The sequence below is a fragment of the Phocoena phocoena genome, chromosome 11 (genome assembly GCF_963924675.1).
Source record: "Phocoena phocoena chromosome 11, mPhoPho1.1, whole genome shotgun sequence".
Lineage (NCBI taxonomy): Eukaryota > Metazoa > Chordata > Mammalia > Artiodactyla > Phocoenidae > Phocoena > Phocoena phocoena.
In genome coordinates, this window is record NC_089229.1 from 77,930,234 (window position 1) to 77,945,702 (window position 15,469).

General features: G+C 39.1%; 1 protein-coding gene across 1 annotated transcript in view; it reads left to right on the forward strand.

Annotated features, from left to right (window-relative positions):
* The window catches only part of TMTC1 (transmembrane O-mannosyltransferase targeting cadherins 1), a 260,082-nt gene that overhangs the window by 131,824 nt on the left and 112,789 nt on the right, over positions 1-15,469 (forward strand). Inside the window, exon 8 of the mRNA XM_065887047.1 lies at positions 10,084-10,273. Within this exon, the coding sequence (XP_065743119.1) occupies positions 10,084-10,273 (190 nt within the window). The remainder of the gene's footprint in view (positions 1-10,083; positions 10,274-15,469) is intronic.

The window sequence follows — 15,469 nt, forward strand, 5'->3', positions numbered from 1 at the left end:
AAGTTCATCCAGGTTGCACTGTTCAAGGAATAAGTCAGAATCTCAGGCAGGTGTTTCTCCATGAAATACCAGTATTTGACCCATCGTATTTCCTCTCTACATTGTATGAGGAGCCAGAAAACCCTGTCTTGTATGCAGGGTCTCCTATGGGTGGGTCTCTTGCAGGGCATTGAACAAGTCTGCCTCTCTAAGGCTGTTTCCCTTGCTGCAAGAAGGGTAGAGACTGAGTTGGGATCAGGTAATCCCTATATGAAGATACTTTGTAAGCTAGAAAATGCTGTACATGCCTAAGGGATGTTCAGTGTTGTTGGATGTAGTTCATTAATAGACCACTGGGATTCTGTGTGGAATCTGGAAACTGCACCTGATGTATATATGGTCAGCAGTTGGTATGTTTGCTCAGTGGAAGTTACACCTGAACGTTGGTTTGAAATAAAGATGTTAAATGCTTTATAGAGAGAAACAGACTCTAGGTAAGAAATGAACCTAGTATTTATTTTGCAGAAAGAATTATTTACCTTTCTAGAGATAAATGGGTAAGAAGTTGTTGCTGGAAGTCTTAGATGTTGAAATTCATATTTTCTGCTCTGAGGAGACTGTCTCTGTTAATAAGATAACTATTAATGGTGCATTAAAAAGGTCAAAGAGACTTAATGGCATTTCAGATTCACTTTATAGTTTACCCATGGTAACAGGAATTCTCATTTGAACTATTATTCATTGCAGTTTAATGCAAAATAAGAAAAAGTAAGCTTGGCATAGCTTTATAAGGATGCTCTGTGACATGTGAGGGGAGTGAGTGCCTTTACTCAGACACTCCTCATTACTAGATGGTGTCCCAGGAGCCAGCATTACACAAGGTGCTGAGGGGCCTACACAAGGGCAGCATCTTCAGTCTGTGCCCTTTAGCTACTAGTGTGGACAACTGGAAATCTAGCAGGTATCTTTTATGAGACTAGAAAAATATATGGTTGCCTCAAGCCAAAATAAAAGTATCTAATTTGAATATTTTTAGATTTTTAGGCATTATTTTACTATCAGGTTAATTTCTGGAAACCTATCTACTTAAAGAGCTGGGTGCTGGGGAAATAACTATAAATAAGACTCAACCCTGTCCCCGAGGAGCTTCTGTTTTAGTGGGAAGACAGGCACATCACCAACGGGAAGTTACAGGGCAGTGTGTAAGCCCCGAGGCTGTGGGAGCTCATATACGGGACTCCAGCCTGGCCTGGGGGTTGGGGGGAGTGGTAACAGGGAAGGCCTGTCAGAAGAAGTGACAGCTTTGCTGGGACCTGAAGGATCAGGAATTGGAGTTTGGCCAACCTGTGAGAGTTGATTCCGAAAGATGAGGTGAGCCAGTCAGGTGCTACTCTCAGGAGTTTGAAACCTAAGAGTGAGGCTGTGAAGACTGAAGTGACAGGTGTGTGAAGGCAGGAGGAAAGGAGAGCCGGGCAGCCCTGACGACCACGCTGCAGCCTCAGTCACGAGAAGCATGACTAAGGAGCCCCGGAGCAGAGGGAGGAGATGAAGCAAAGGCTAAGAGACGCAGGGCAACCGTGAAGAAGGCCTGTGGCCTAGAGGGAAGCCTACCTTTCTTGTAGCTGCTTGATTCTGGTTCCTAAGAAGTCTGGTTTTGCTCTTAATTTCCTGTCTTCTTATTCTTACGGGAATTTTAAAAAGAACTCTCCCTTTAACTGGTTTGATTAGACCGTTGGTCCTCATAATCTGGAAGAACTTTAAAAACAAAACACAATGAGAAACTGGCTGGAGAGCCCCTTGGATCTCTTTTCCTATTTCATGAGTAGTTGGAAATGGTCTTGCCATCTCTGTTCCCAGGTGCTAAAGCATCAAGTATCAGTATTCAGTGCTACTTACGGGCCTTTGCCCATGGATGGAATGCCCCAAGGGCAGGCCTCAGCACTTGTCTGGCACCTTCTACTCTGTTGCCACCAAGGAGCTAAGGGATGAGGGCCGTAGACAAGCTTCTACATCAGCCATTCAGCTGGGCTCGCCTTGTGGCTTTCTACCCCAGCCCTGTGTGCCGGGGATCAGGGCCTGCTTCCAGTCATCCCATCCTTGTCTGTAAATGGTTTTCCCTGATTTTCTTTTCTTTTGTGTCACCTGCTTTTGTTCCACATTACCCATTGTGGCATTCATCCATGTTGTTGTATTCATTCTCATTGCTGAATGGATTTCCATTCAATGAATATACAATGTAGGTATCGATTTCTATCGTAGATGGACATCTGGGTTGTTTCCAGTTTGGGGTGTTAATAGTAGTGCTGCCCATGACATAGAAACAACCTAAATGTGCACCGACAGAGGAATACATAAAGAAGATGTGGGGTGTGTGTGTGTGTGTGTGTGTGTAAATAAACACAATGGAATACTACTCAGCCATAAAAAGAATGAAATAATGCCGTTTGCAGCAACATGGATGGACCTAGAGAGTATTGTACTAAGTGAAGTAAGTCAAAGAGAGAAAGACAAATATCATATGATATCACTTACATGTGGAATCTAAAAATATGGTACAAATGAACTTATTTATGAAACAGAAATAGACTCACAGACATAGTGAACAAACTTATGGTTACCAAAGGGGAAAGCGGGGGAGGGATAAATTGGGAATTTGGGATTAACAGATACACACTACTATGTATAAAATAGATAAAAAACAAAGACCCCCTGTATAGCACAGGGAACTATTTTCAATACCTGTACTAAACCATATTGGAAAAGAATCTGAAAAAGAATATAAATGTATATATATATATATATATATATATATATATATATATACACACACATACATACACACATATATAACTAAATCAGTTTGATGTACACCTGAACCATTGTGAATCAACTTACTTCAATAAACATTTAAAAAAGTAATAGTGCTGCTATGAACAATCCTGTAAATGTCTTTTGGTTATCATATGTGTGCAGCACTGTTGGGTAGGAACTTAGGCGTAGAATTGCTACATCATGAAGTATGCATTTATTCTACTTTCATGAAACTGCCTGAACTTCTCCAACATGGTTTAATCGATTCACAAGAATGTTTCAAAGTTCCGGTTTCTCCACATCCTCACCAACATTTGACATAATATTTTTCATTTTAGACATTTTAGCAGGAGTCATCGTATCACTTGTATATTATACATTTTTAATCCTGTACTCTAATTTACCCATATTTTTAACTGTCCTCAGAAAGTGTTATGTTTGTTTACAATTTGAAGCCATTTTTGTTTGGGGGTCCTGCCTGGATTCTCAATCTGCCATCTTTCCACCTATTTAAATTCTGCATAGATTCTGGGAGGGCATTTCTTAATCCTCTGTTTTTCATTAATCTGTCACTTCTTAGAACTCCATTGAAATTTGGTGTCTATATTTCACTATTACCCAACCATGTAATATGTGCATGTCTTCTCACCACCGATGCTGTGAAAATGTCCTTGTGGAAGATGAGGGCTAGCTCTGATTACCCTTCAGCACCTATAAAAGTGCACAGAGTAAGTATTCAACATTTATTGAGTTCATGTTAGGGTCTCCTGTTCATTGAGAACTTAGTTCAGTAAATGGCTTTCTTTGGCTAGTCCCAGGGAAGGTTATAAGGAGAAGATGCTGATGATGACAATAAGCAGGTTATGCCTACAAAGGCCTATCATTATTGCTGGGATACAGTGAAACTATGGAGATCCTTTTTATTTTCCTTTTTGCAGTACGCGGGCTTCTCACTGTTGTGGCCTCTCCCATTGTGGAGCACGGGCTCCGGACACGCAGGCTCAGCGGCCATGGCTTATGGGCCCAGCCGCTCCGTGGCATGTGGGATCCTCCGGGACCGGGGCACGAACCCGTGTCCCCTGCATTGGCAGGCGGACTCTCAACCACTGTGCCACCAGGGAAGCCCATGGAGATCCTTTTGAAGCATCAATGGAATACAGGAGTTGTGAGGATGAAAATAAGGGACAGCCTAGGGAGGGGCAGGACAGATCACCAAAACCCAGTAGACAGAGGTAGAGTCAGGGTAAGGTGGGGTGCTCCACTCTGGAGGTACCTTTGCTATTTTGACAGTGTTAGCCAGTGCCCCTCCCAAGAGGATGCAGTGTGTATACAGTGGACCCAGTGTCCCATATTTATGAAATGGTGGAGGATTTTGTAGATGAAAGAGAAAGAAGGATCCTTTGAGCAGAAACATTTCTATATAAAACAAGCAAGAGCTGCATGTTTCTGCTTGCAGTGCATGGTTTTTTCATATGTACCTGTCATAGGCATCTTTATGTTAGGCTCATGTTATTTCTTAGCCAAAAAGTTTTTTTCAAAGACAACAGAATTTATGTATATTTTAGCAGTTAAAGCACTCTAATTTTTTTCTTGATAAAAATGAAGATTTAGGGCTTCCCTGGTGGCGCAGCGGTTGAGAGTGCGCCTGCCGATGCAAGGGACATGGGTTCGTACCCCGGTCCGGGAAGATCCCACATGCCGCGGAGCGGCTGGGCCCGTGAGCCATGGCCACTGAGCCTGCGCATCCAGAGCCTGTGCTCCACAATGGGAGAGGCCACAACAGTGAGAAGCCCGCGTACCGCAAAAAAAAAAAAAAAAAGATTTAGATTTAAAGAGTGCCACACTATTTACAATAGCCAGGATATGGAAGCAACCTAAATGTCCATCGACAGATGAATGGATAAAGAAGATGTGGCACATATATACAATGGAATATTACTCAGCCATAAAAAGGAACGAAACTGAGTTATTTGTAGTGAGGTGGATGGACCTAGAGTCTGTCATACAGAGTGAAGTAAGTCAGAAAGAGGAAAACAAATACCTTATGCTAATGCATATATATGGAATCTAGAAAACTGATACTGATGAACCTAGTGGCAGGGCAGGAATAAAAACACATACGTAGAGAATGAACTTGAGGACACAGGGTGGGAAGAGGAGGCTGGGACGAAGTAGGAGAGTGGCATTGACATATATACACTACCAAATAGATAGCTATTGGGAAGCAGCCGCATAGCACAGGGAGATCAGCTCTGGGCTTTGTGACCACCTAGAGGGGTGGGAGGGAGTCTCAAGAGGGAGGGGATATGGGGGTATATGTATACATATAGCTGATTCACTTTGTTGTACATCAGAAACTAACACAACATTGTAAAGCAATTATACTTCAAAAAAGATGTTATTAAAAAAAAGGGCCACAGTTTGATTAGGTGCCCTTTGATGCCAGTTCCCCACCGACCTCATTTTCCCTTTCATGTATTTCATGCTGAAACCTCTTCATTCATTCCTGGATTATGAATGAAAATACATCACTGAGTTGTTTAAGCTGAATTCCTGGCTTTTTGTGCTGTATATTCCATTTTGTTGCCAGATATTCTAGTGGCTTTCCTCCTGTTAGCAGAATTCATGGTAGAAAATTGGTAAATAATTCATTTTATTTTTGCCCCTGCTTTAAAAAAGAAAACCCAGTGGGACAGAGATATTCAAAGATTGTTTTATTTCTGAAATTTTTGCAGAAATAAGCAAGGTGACTAATTTGAAATGTAATTCATAGTCAATGAGTTAAAAAGAAATACATCAGTTGCTGATTACAGCTAGCTCAACTAGCCCCCTCAAATGTAATTAGCTTTTGGGGTGATTCCAAGTGGCTTCTTTGTGCTTAAATTTGCAAAAATTTTCCAATGCTGTTTCAGTATCTCAAATAGTATTTAAGGAGTTTACTTGCAACATTTATCTGAGTTCATATGCACAAAAGGTAGGTGTATATTTCTGAGCTAATGGAGATAATATATATATATTAAAAAGGGCAATTCCACTCCTGGGTATATATCACAAAAAAACCCAAAAAACACTACGTTGAGAAGATACATGCACCCCAGTGTTCATAGTAATAGTATTTACAATACAAGATATGGAAGCAACCTAAGTGTCCATCAACAGGTGAATGGATAAAGATTCTGTGGTATATACATACAATGGAATATTACTCAGTCTCATAAAAAAGAAGAAAATTTTGCCATTTGCGACAACTTAGATGGACCTGGAGGGTATTATGCTTAGTGAAATAAGTCAGACAGAGAAAGACAAATACTGTGTATCATCACTTATATGTGAAATCTAAAAAATAAAACAAACAAACGAGTATAACAAAACAGACTCACATACAGAACAAACTAAAGGTTATGAAAAGGGAAGGGGGTGGGGCAATTTAGGGGTGAGGAATTAAGAGGTACAAACTACTATGTATAAATAAGCTACGAGGATACATTGTACAGCAGAGGGAATATAGCCGATATTTTATAATAACTTTAAATGGAGCATAATCTATAAAAATTTTAAATCACTATGTTGTACACCTGAAACTAGTATAATATTATAAATCACCTATACCTCAACAAAAATAAAGGAGGGTTAGTTAAGTTAATAGTGTTGGGTTAAGTTAATAGTTTTGACCTTTCTAGTGTTATAGGAAGGTGAAGTTTTAGTTCTGTGGTTTACTTTTCTTTTTTGACCTATTTTGCTTATAATCTGTGTAAAAAGTCACAACTGAGCATTTTAAAAAATATGTAAGTAACTACGTTGAGACTGTAACTTTTAAAAAATGTTATTCTTGATATTTGTTTTTTGTCAGTATGGTATTGCAAGTCTAGAAAATATAAGAGACTGAATGAAGACAACTTGCAGGGCAAGTTCAAAATGTGAACTGAACATTAAAAGTTTCTGCATGGTGTTTGCAGCTATTCCATGGTCAAGCTGCAGCCAGACTTAAGAAAGCATTCCTGTTGCAATTCTGTTGCCTTTATCACTACTTAAAAATTGTTTTATCATGAAAAATATTAAATATGTACAGGAGTGGAGAAAACGGCATAAAGAATCCCCACCTACCCTTTATCCAGTTTTCCCAGTCATAGTTCATGGCCAATCTTGTTTCATTCATACTCCCACCCGGTTCTTCCGCGTCGCTTCAATCCATCGTTTTGAAGCAAATCCCAGACATAATCTCATTTCAAATGGGTATATTTTCGTATGTATTTCTGAAATACAAGGACCCTTAAAGACTTAGAACCACAATACTGTTATCATGCTTTAGAAATTAACAGTGATTCTCTATTATCATATATCCAATCAGCGTTTCATTTTTTCTGTCTCATAAGCAGTTATTTTTAATAGCAGTTTGTTTGAATTAGCAGCTAAGCAAAACCTGCACTTTGTTTGATATGTCTCTTAAGTCTCTTAATTTATAGGTGCCCTCTCCCCTTTCTTTCCCCTCCCATTGCAATGTATTTGTTGAAGAAACTGCCGTCATTTTTTCCGTGGAATTCGTAACATTCTGGATTTAGTGTATTGCCTCCCTGTGGTATTATTTAACATGTTCTGGTGTTTTCTGTATTTGATGTAAACTGGTGATAAAGTGCTTGGTTAGATTCAAGTTTAATTTTCTTTTTTATTTGACAAGACTGCTTCAAATAAAAAAGCAGCCCATCAGCTTTTTGTGTATATCCATCAGGAATTCGTCTCCCTTTCTGTGATGTTAAAATTGATTAGTAAGTTCTAGGCACCTGATTTAGCCTGATCCATCCATTATAAAATACCCCATCAGCTTTTCACCTAATAATTTCAGCAGCCATTTATGCTCATTGCCTAGATCTATTATAGCAAGAAGGAGAGATACTATTTTTTAAAGTAATTCCTAAGAGTTGGGATGTAACCGAGTGACATAGCTGTGTGTGACTCTCCTGCTAAGTTTGGTGGCTGAACATTCTCCTTTAAAGTCAAGTCATGAAGAATCTTTACTGAGCTAAGAAGTATATAGCAGGAGCTTAGAAGCTCTGGGAAAAGAAGAAGCCCTAAGTGACCCAGTCACCATTCTGTGGAGTTGGCATTCTAACGAGGCAGTTTCACAGGCCCAAACCTAAAAGGGCTAAGGTGGCTTTTTTGTTTTTATCTTTGATAAATAACAAAGCTTGGACTTCATCAAACTTTCAGTATATACTGCACTATCTGTACATTCATATTTTATTTAAAATAACAACAGGGAGGGGAGTGTTGAGAAACACCATTGAAATATCTGACCCATTTCTCTGTTGGGGTTTGAGAGCAGAGGCAGTGAGTAATCCCCATCACTGAGCCTTTCCTGATCATTGCTAATGATTTTTCCACTGCCAACCTTGGAGGAAGAGGAGGAAAGGGAAGGAGATAAACTGGAAAGGGCTGGGAGGGGTGTTCTAAACCAGAGCTACTTACTGAGAGGAATTCAGGGTGAATTGACTCTTAACATTGGAAAGTAGCCTAGAAATTATCTGATTCAACTTATTTGCGCATCCAAGGTTTCCTCCAAAAGGATCTGGTGATGAGAGAGCTCTTCTTTTCACATTCTGAACCCTCATGGCACTCATCTCCTTCTGCCTCTTTAATTCTGTGTATCTTATTTTCACTATTGGATTTTACATTCCTTGAGGGCAAGGGATTTATCTATTTCTCTGGTTTAGTCCCATGTAGAGTGTCAAAGATAAACACAGCCGGACATTAGTTAAAGCAATAAGAACACACTTTATTCAGTAACTACTGACAGTTCAGGAAAGAGCTGAGCTCCATTCTGATTTGCGCAGGGTTGACTGGGTATTTTAAAGAGAGAATGGGAGGGGCGGAAAAGGGGGCTCGGCAGAGTCAGAGAAGTAAGAAATTACAAAGGATTGATCGTCTAAGTGCATTTAGGCTGTGTCTGCTGGCTGGCAGTTATCAGAGTTAGGATTCTGTCCTCCCACAGTCTGGGAGACAGGCCCCTTCCTCTGATGATTACATTTTAAAGGAATGACTCTCAGGTCCTTGAGAAAGACAGTTCTGAGTTGTAAGAGATACATATTCCCAACTGTAAGTCCTTTGTAGTAAGTGCTCTAAGAAAGGGAGGTCAGGGGCCTTTTTGTCAGGGATTAGCTAGAAAAAGGTAAATTCTCCTGGCAATGATGATCTTTCTCAGGCAAGCATTTTAGTGGAGGGGCTGGAGTCATCCCAGGAACATGGCCTTATGCTGCTAAAAGCCATACTAGAGTTTGGCCATCCCCTAGTGCAGAGGTTTGGATGGAGTTTGTTATATGCTGAAAGTTCTACAGTTTTCAAGGGTCTAGAACACAAGTTAAAGAATTTGTGTTTACTGAACAAATTTAAGTAAATTTAGTTTCCTCTACACTGAAAGGAAGGGGGTCAGTTAGAATGCCTTAGTGCCTAGACACAGCTGGGAAACAGGAGTAACATCCCCATTCATAAATTTCCTTCCCTAGGTCCACCTGGCTATTCTTATTATCAAGGACAGCTGTTAACTTCCCTCCTCTTAAAGGCTAGCCTCTCAATTTGTAAGAGACTTTATCTCCTTACCACAGATATTTTTATTTTTTTGAAATAGTTCCAAATGGATCAATCTATTATAAAATAGTTAATATTTTCATATCTACTGCACTATTTGGAGCACTATTAAAAAGGGACAGGTCAAATGTCTCTTACCCAGGGAATAGTACCCAACAGGGCAGCATTTCATGTCATATGCTTTCATCTATACCATTTATCTCAGTTGTTATGTATTTATTTATGATAATTTTTAAATATAGGTCATGGAAACTCTGTCTTATTCATCATTGAAAGGCCAGCACTTACCACAGTGACTAGCAGCTATTAAATAGATTCCAAAATGATCAACTTAATGACTAAATGAATGAATGACTTTCCATCTTACCTTGTCTTTTCTATAACATTGATAGTATAGAAGTGCTATTTTTTTTTTTTTTTTTTTTTTTGTGGTACACGGGCCTCTCACTGTCGTGGCCTCTCCCGTTGCGGAGCACAGGCTCCGGACGCGCAGGCTCAGTGGCCACGGCTCACGGGCCCAGCCGCTCCATGGCATGTGGGATCTTCCCGGACCGGGGCACGAACCCATGTCCCCTGCATCGGCAGGCGGACTCTCAACCACTGCGCCACCAGGGAAGCCCTAGAAGTGCTATTTAATAGAAACATGGTGAATGAATGTTTGCAAAATGTCATGGATCTTGAGTTATGTTTCAGTGACTCTTCTTCTCTTTGTAGATTCCTTACCTATTCCTACCTCTTGGCCTTCAACGTGTGGCTTCTGCTTGCACCTGTTACCCTGTGCTATGACTGGCAGGTGGGCAGTATTCCTCTGGTAGAGACCATATGGGACACGCGGAACTTAGCCACCATCCTTCTGGCAGTTGTGATGGCCTTACTGAGCCTTCATTGTTTAGCAGCCGTCAAGGTAATTTTCTTAAGATTCAAATGAATTCTACATTTCAAGAGAGATACTCTATACTCAGTAACTTTTTTTTTTTTTTTGCAAGGGGGTGTGGGTCTAAATTGAATTTACTCATTCATCTAAAAAACCTTGTGTATTTAAAATTTTTCCAGAAAGGTAATATATATTTTAAAGATCTTATCGGGGTTAATAGACCAAGTTTACAATGTTTGCAAATGAGAAATTTTTTTCTTGCAGTGGTTGACTCATTTTTGACCCAATTCGTTTGATTTCATGTAATGATAAATGAGATAATGATAACATGTTCATGAGTGCTTAAATATGGTTAAGATTCTGCTTAAACTAATAAATGCCTGCCTGAGCTGGCTGGGTGATTCTCACTTCAAAAAAAAGATAATAGTACAAAATTTTATTAAAAGTTTTAATATTGGGAACTTGGAAAAATATTGGAACGTGGAAAAAATTATTAAATGTAACCATTTCAAAAATGATCAAAGACAGCAAAGAACTTGAAAATATTTACTTATTAAAAACTGCTACTGCCTTGTGTAAGATGCTTCTTGCCTGAGAATATTCCCATCCCCCCAGATCTAGTGTTAAAAACTCACAGGTTGGGCTTCCCTGGTGGCGCAGTGGTTGAGAGTCCGCCTGCCGATGCAGCTGACACGGGTTCGTGCCCCGGTCTGGGAAGATCCCACATGCCGCGTAGCGGCTAGGCCCGTGAGCCATGGCCGTTGAGCCTGCCCATCTGGCACCTGTGCTCCGCAACGGGAGAGGCCACAACAGTGAGAGGCCCGCATACCGCAAAAAAACAAAACCAAAAACAAACAAACAAAAAAACCTCACAGGTTTACTGGCTGGAGGTGGCTGATTTGGTTTGGGAGAGTAGCAGATCAGCTAGCAATTTAAGGGGTAGATTTTGGAAGCAAGAGAGCTGTAGAAGGGCTGAGATAATAACACTCTCCGTGCATTCACGGATGAATGAGAAAACAACATGTGCACGTGGGACATCCTAGAAAGCGCGAGCAAAACTGAAAGCCTGGGGAGACTTAACTTATTTGCTGCAAATTTGAATGAATTCTTCAACACAAATGCAGGTTGGGCGGCAGAGGGTGGAAGTTTCACTGGCTTTAGTTGTCTGTATATAACCTCTGTTGAAATCATTGGCTGATCACAAAGCTATGCAAGAACAAGAGAGATTCCCCAGAGATCCAGGCAAAAGAAAGAAAGAAACAAATAAAACCCCACTGAGCAAAAATTTCAGCTCTCTACATAAAAAGAGATTTTTCAGTTTGAATTCAGGCAAGTTTATCATATATTAAAACAGGAAACCATCAAATTTCAGAAGACCAAAATAGAATAGAGAGGGCTTCCCTGGTGGCGCAGTGGTTGAGAGTCCACCTGCCGATGCAGGGGATGCGGGTTTGTGCCCCGGTCCGGGAAGATCCCACATGCCACGGAGCGGCTGGGCCCGTGAGCCGTGGCCGCTGAGCCTGTACGTCCGGAGCCTGTGCTCCGCAACGGGAGAGGCCACAGCATTGAGAGGCCCGCGTACCGCAAAAGAAAAAAAAAAAAAAGAATAGAGAGTCACTATAGTGTATGACACACAATGCCGGGTTTTTAATTAGATTACTGGACATGTAAAGAAATAGGTGACCCAAAGTCAGGAAAAAATAGTCAGTAGAAAATGGAATAGAATTCACATTCCAAAGATAAACTCACATTTACAAGGTTAACTGATTTGTAACAAAGTTACCAATGTAATTCAATGGGGAAATATAAGATACTGAAATAACGAATTATCTGTAAGGGAAAAATGAGAACATTAATACTTAACTCATACTATACCCTTAGAAAGTATTTCTAAGTGGATCATAGTCCTAAACAAAAGAGTTAAATAACACCAAAAATTCTAAAAGGAAATAGAAAATCTTTGTGAACTTGTGTTAAGCAAAGATTTCTTAGGATACATAAAGTGCAAATTATGAAAGAAAATGATGATAAACTGGACATCATCAGGATTAAAAACTCTGTTCTTCAAAAGATAATGTTAATTAAATCAAATGGCAAGCTACAAATTGGGAGAAAATATTTGCAAAACGTATACCTACAAAGGACTTGTATCTAGGATATTTAAAGAACTCTTAAAATTCAATAAGTAGAAGACAACTCATTAAAAATGGACAAAAGATTCAAACAGACACTTCACAAAAGAAGATATACAAAGGGTAATAAGTACATGAAAAGATGCTCAGCGTCATTAGGGAAACTCAAAACCACAAAAAAGAACCACTATACACTCTATAGAATGACTGTGATTAAAAAGGTTCACAATAGTAAGTGTTGGCTAAGAATGTGGAGCAACTGGAAGCCTCATACATGACTGGTGAGAATGAAAAATGGGTCAGCCACTTTGGAAAAATTCAGCAGTTTTGGAAGAAGTTAAACATAAAAATAAGCAATTCTGCTTCTCAGTATCTACTGAAGAGAGATGGAAACTTATATCCATACAAGAGTCTTACAAGTAAATATTCATAGCAGCTTTATTTATACTAGTTGAAAAATAGAGATCATCTAGTGACCTCACCTTGGAAATGGATAAACTTAATGTGGTAAATTATTGAAAAATTTAAAGGAACAAATAATTTACTGATACATAAAACAACAAAAATTAACCTCAAATACTTACCAAGTGAAAGAAACCAGGCATTTAAGATCAAATACTGCATAATTCCATTCATATGAAATGTCTGTCATTATAATTCGGCCTTTTCTAGAAGTTTATACGGCTAGAAAAGGCAGAATTTTAATGACAGAAAACCTGGGATTGGGAATTGACTGTAAAAAAGACTTGAAGGAACTTTTGGGGGTGTGAAATGTTGTCTAAAATTTGATTGTGGTTTTAGTTGCTGGATTATATGTACATTTACCAAAACTCATCAGAATATACACATAAAATGGGTGAATTCTATTGTATGTGAATGGTATCTCAATAAAGGTGTGTTTTAAAAAAAGATTAAAATGTTACAAATAGATTAAAGGCTAGAATGAGTACAGAACTTAAAGTAGAATATAAAACACAATATGTGATCCTGTAAATCTGATGAAAAATTTTTTTGTTTTTTTACTTGAGGTGAAATTTGCATAACATACAATTAACCATTCCAAAGTGTACAATTTAGTGGCACTAGTGTGTTCACAATGTTGTTTACTTACCTGTTCTATTTCAGAGCTCTTTCATAATTTCATTAAAAACACCCCATACCCATTAAGTAATGACTCCCAACTCTCCCTACCCCATCCCCTGGTAACCTCTGGTCTGCTTTCTGTCTCTATGGATTTGCCTATTCTGGATATAAAGTAAATTATACAATAATTACAGTAATACAATATGTGACCTTTTGTGTCTGACTTCTTTTACTTTGCATAGTAGTTTTGAAGTTCATCCAAAGTTGTACTGTATATCAATACTCTGTTCCTTTTTTGACTGAATAATATTTCATTGGATATATACCACAGTTGGTTTATGCATTCATCTGTTGATAAGACATTACGGCTGTTTCCACCTTTTGGCTAGTACGAACAATGCTACTATACACATTGGTGTACAAGTTTCTGTGTTGGACATACTTTTTCATTTCTCTTGGGTATATACCTAGGAGCGAAATTGCTGGGTCATATGGTAATTCTGTTTAACTTTTTGAGGAACTGTTTTTCACAGTGGATGCACCCTTTTATTTTTCCACCAGGAATGTACAGGGGTTCCTATTTCTCTACATCTTTGCCAATGTTTGTTATTTTGTATTATTATATTTAAAGCTGTTCTGGTGGGCATGAAGAAGTATCTCACTGTGGTTTTGATGTGCATTTCCTTAATGATCAGTGATGAACATCTTTTCATGTGCCTTTTGGCCATCTGTGTATTTTCTTTGGAGAAATGTCTGTTCAGGTCCTTTGGTCATTTGTTTGTTTTTATAAATTTATTTATTCATTTATTTTTGGCTGCATTGGGTCTTTGTTGCTGCACGTGGGCTTCCTCTAGCTGTGGCAAGTGAGAGCTACTCTTCGTTGTGGTACGCAGGCTTCTCACTGCGGGGGCTTCTCTTGTTGTGGAGCACAGGCTCTAGGCGCACGGGCTTCAGTAGTTGTGGCACATTGGCTCAGTAGTGTGGTTCGTGGGCTTAGATGCTCCATGGCATGTGGGATCTTCCCGGATCAGGGCTCGAACCCGTGTCCCCTGCATTGGCAGGTGGATTCTTAACCACTGCGCCACCAGGGAAGCCCCTCTGGTCATTTTTTTTTAATTGGGTTGTCTTTTTGTTGTTGAATTGTAAGAGTTCAGGATATTAAATTCCCAACAGATAGGTGATTTGGAAATATTTTCTCCCATTCTTTAAATTGTCATTTCACATTCTTGATAATGTCCTTTAATGCAAAAAAGTTTTTAATGAAGTCTAATTCATTGTTTTCTTTTGTTATTCATTGCTTTTGGTGTCAAATCTAAGAATCCATCGTCACATTCGAGGTCATAAAGATTTCCCACTCAGTTTTCTTCTAAGAGTTTTACAGTTTTATCTCTGATGGTTAGGTTATTGATCCATTTTGACTTAATTTTTATATGAACACAGATTTCATCTTCTCTGTAAGGGCTACCATAACTACCCTATTTAAAATACAATCACATACCCTCTGCTCCACATCTTACCTCCCTTTCACTTAACTTTTTCTTAACTATACTTCCAGTTTCTAAAATGCTATATAATTTTGTTACTTTATGTAATGTCTATTTCCTCCAACTAGAGCATAAACCCCACGAGGACAGAGATTATTTTCTGTTTTGTTCAATGCCATATTTCTAACATCAAGAGTTTGTCACATCCAATATTTATTATCTAAATTTTATTGTTTGCCACTCAATATACATTATCTAAATGAATAAGATCATAAAAAGTTAGAAACTCTTTTTCGATTTTGGTATGCAGAACCTTTTGCTTAAGTGAACTGTATTTAAAGCCTAAAAAAAGACTGTGCTCAATACTGATGTGAAATGTTTGGGAGTCAATGTGAGGTTTGTTTTATTAGCCTTTCAGTGTGGTTTGACGTGCCTGCTATACTGGTATTGATCTGCAAGAGCAAATGTGGTAGAGTGCTGGACTGGTATGTCAGGAAGGGGTTTTCTTGACACTCTCCCAGCTAACT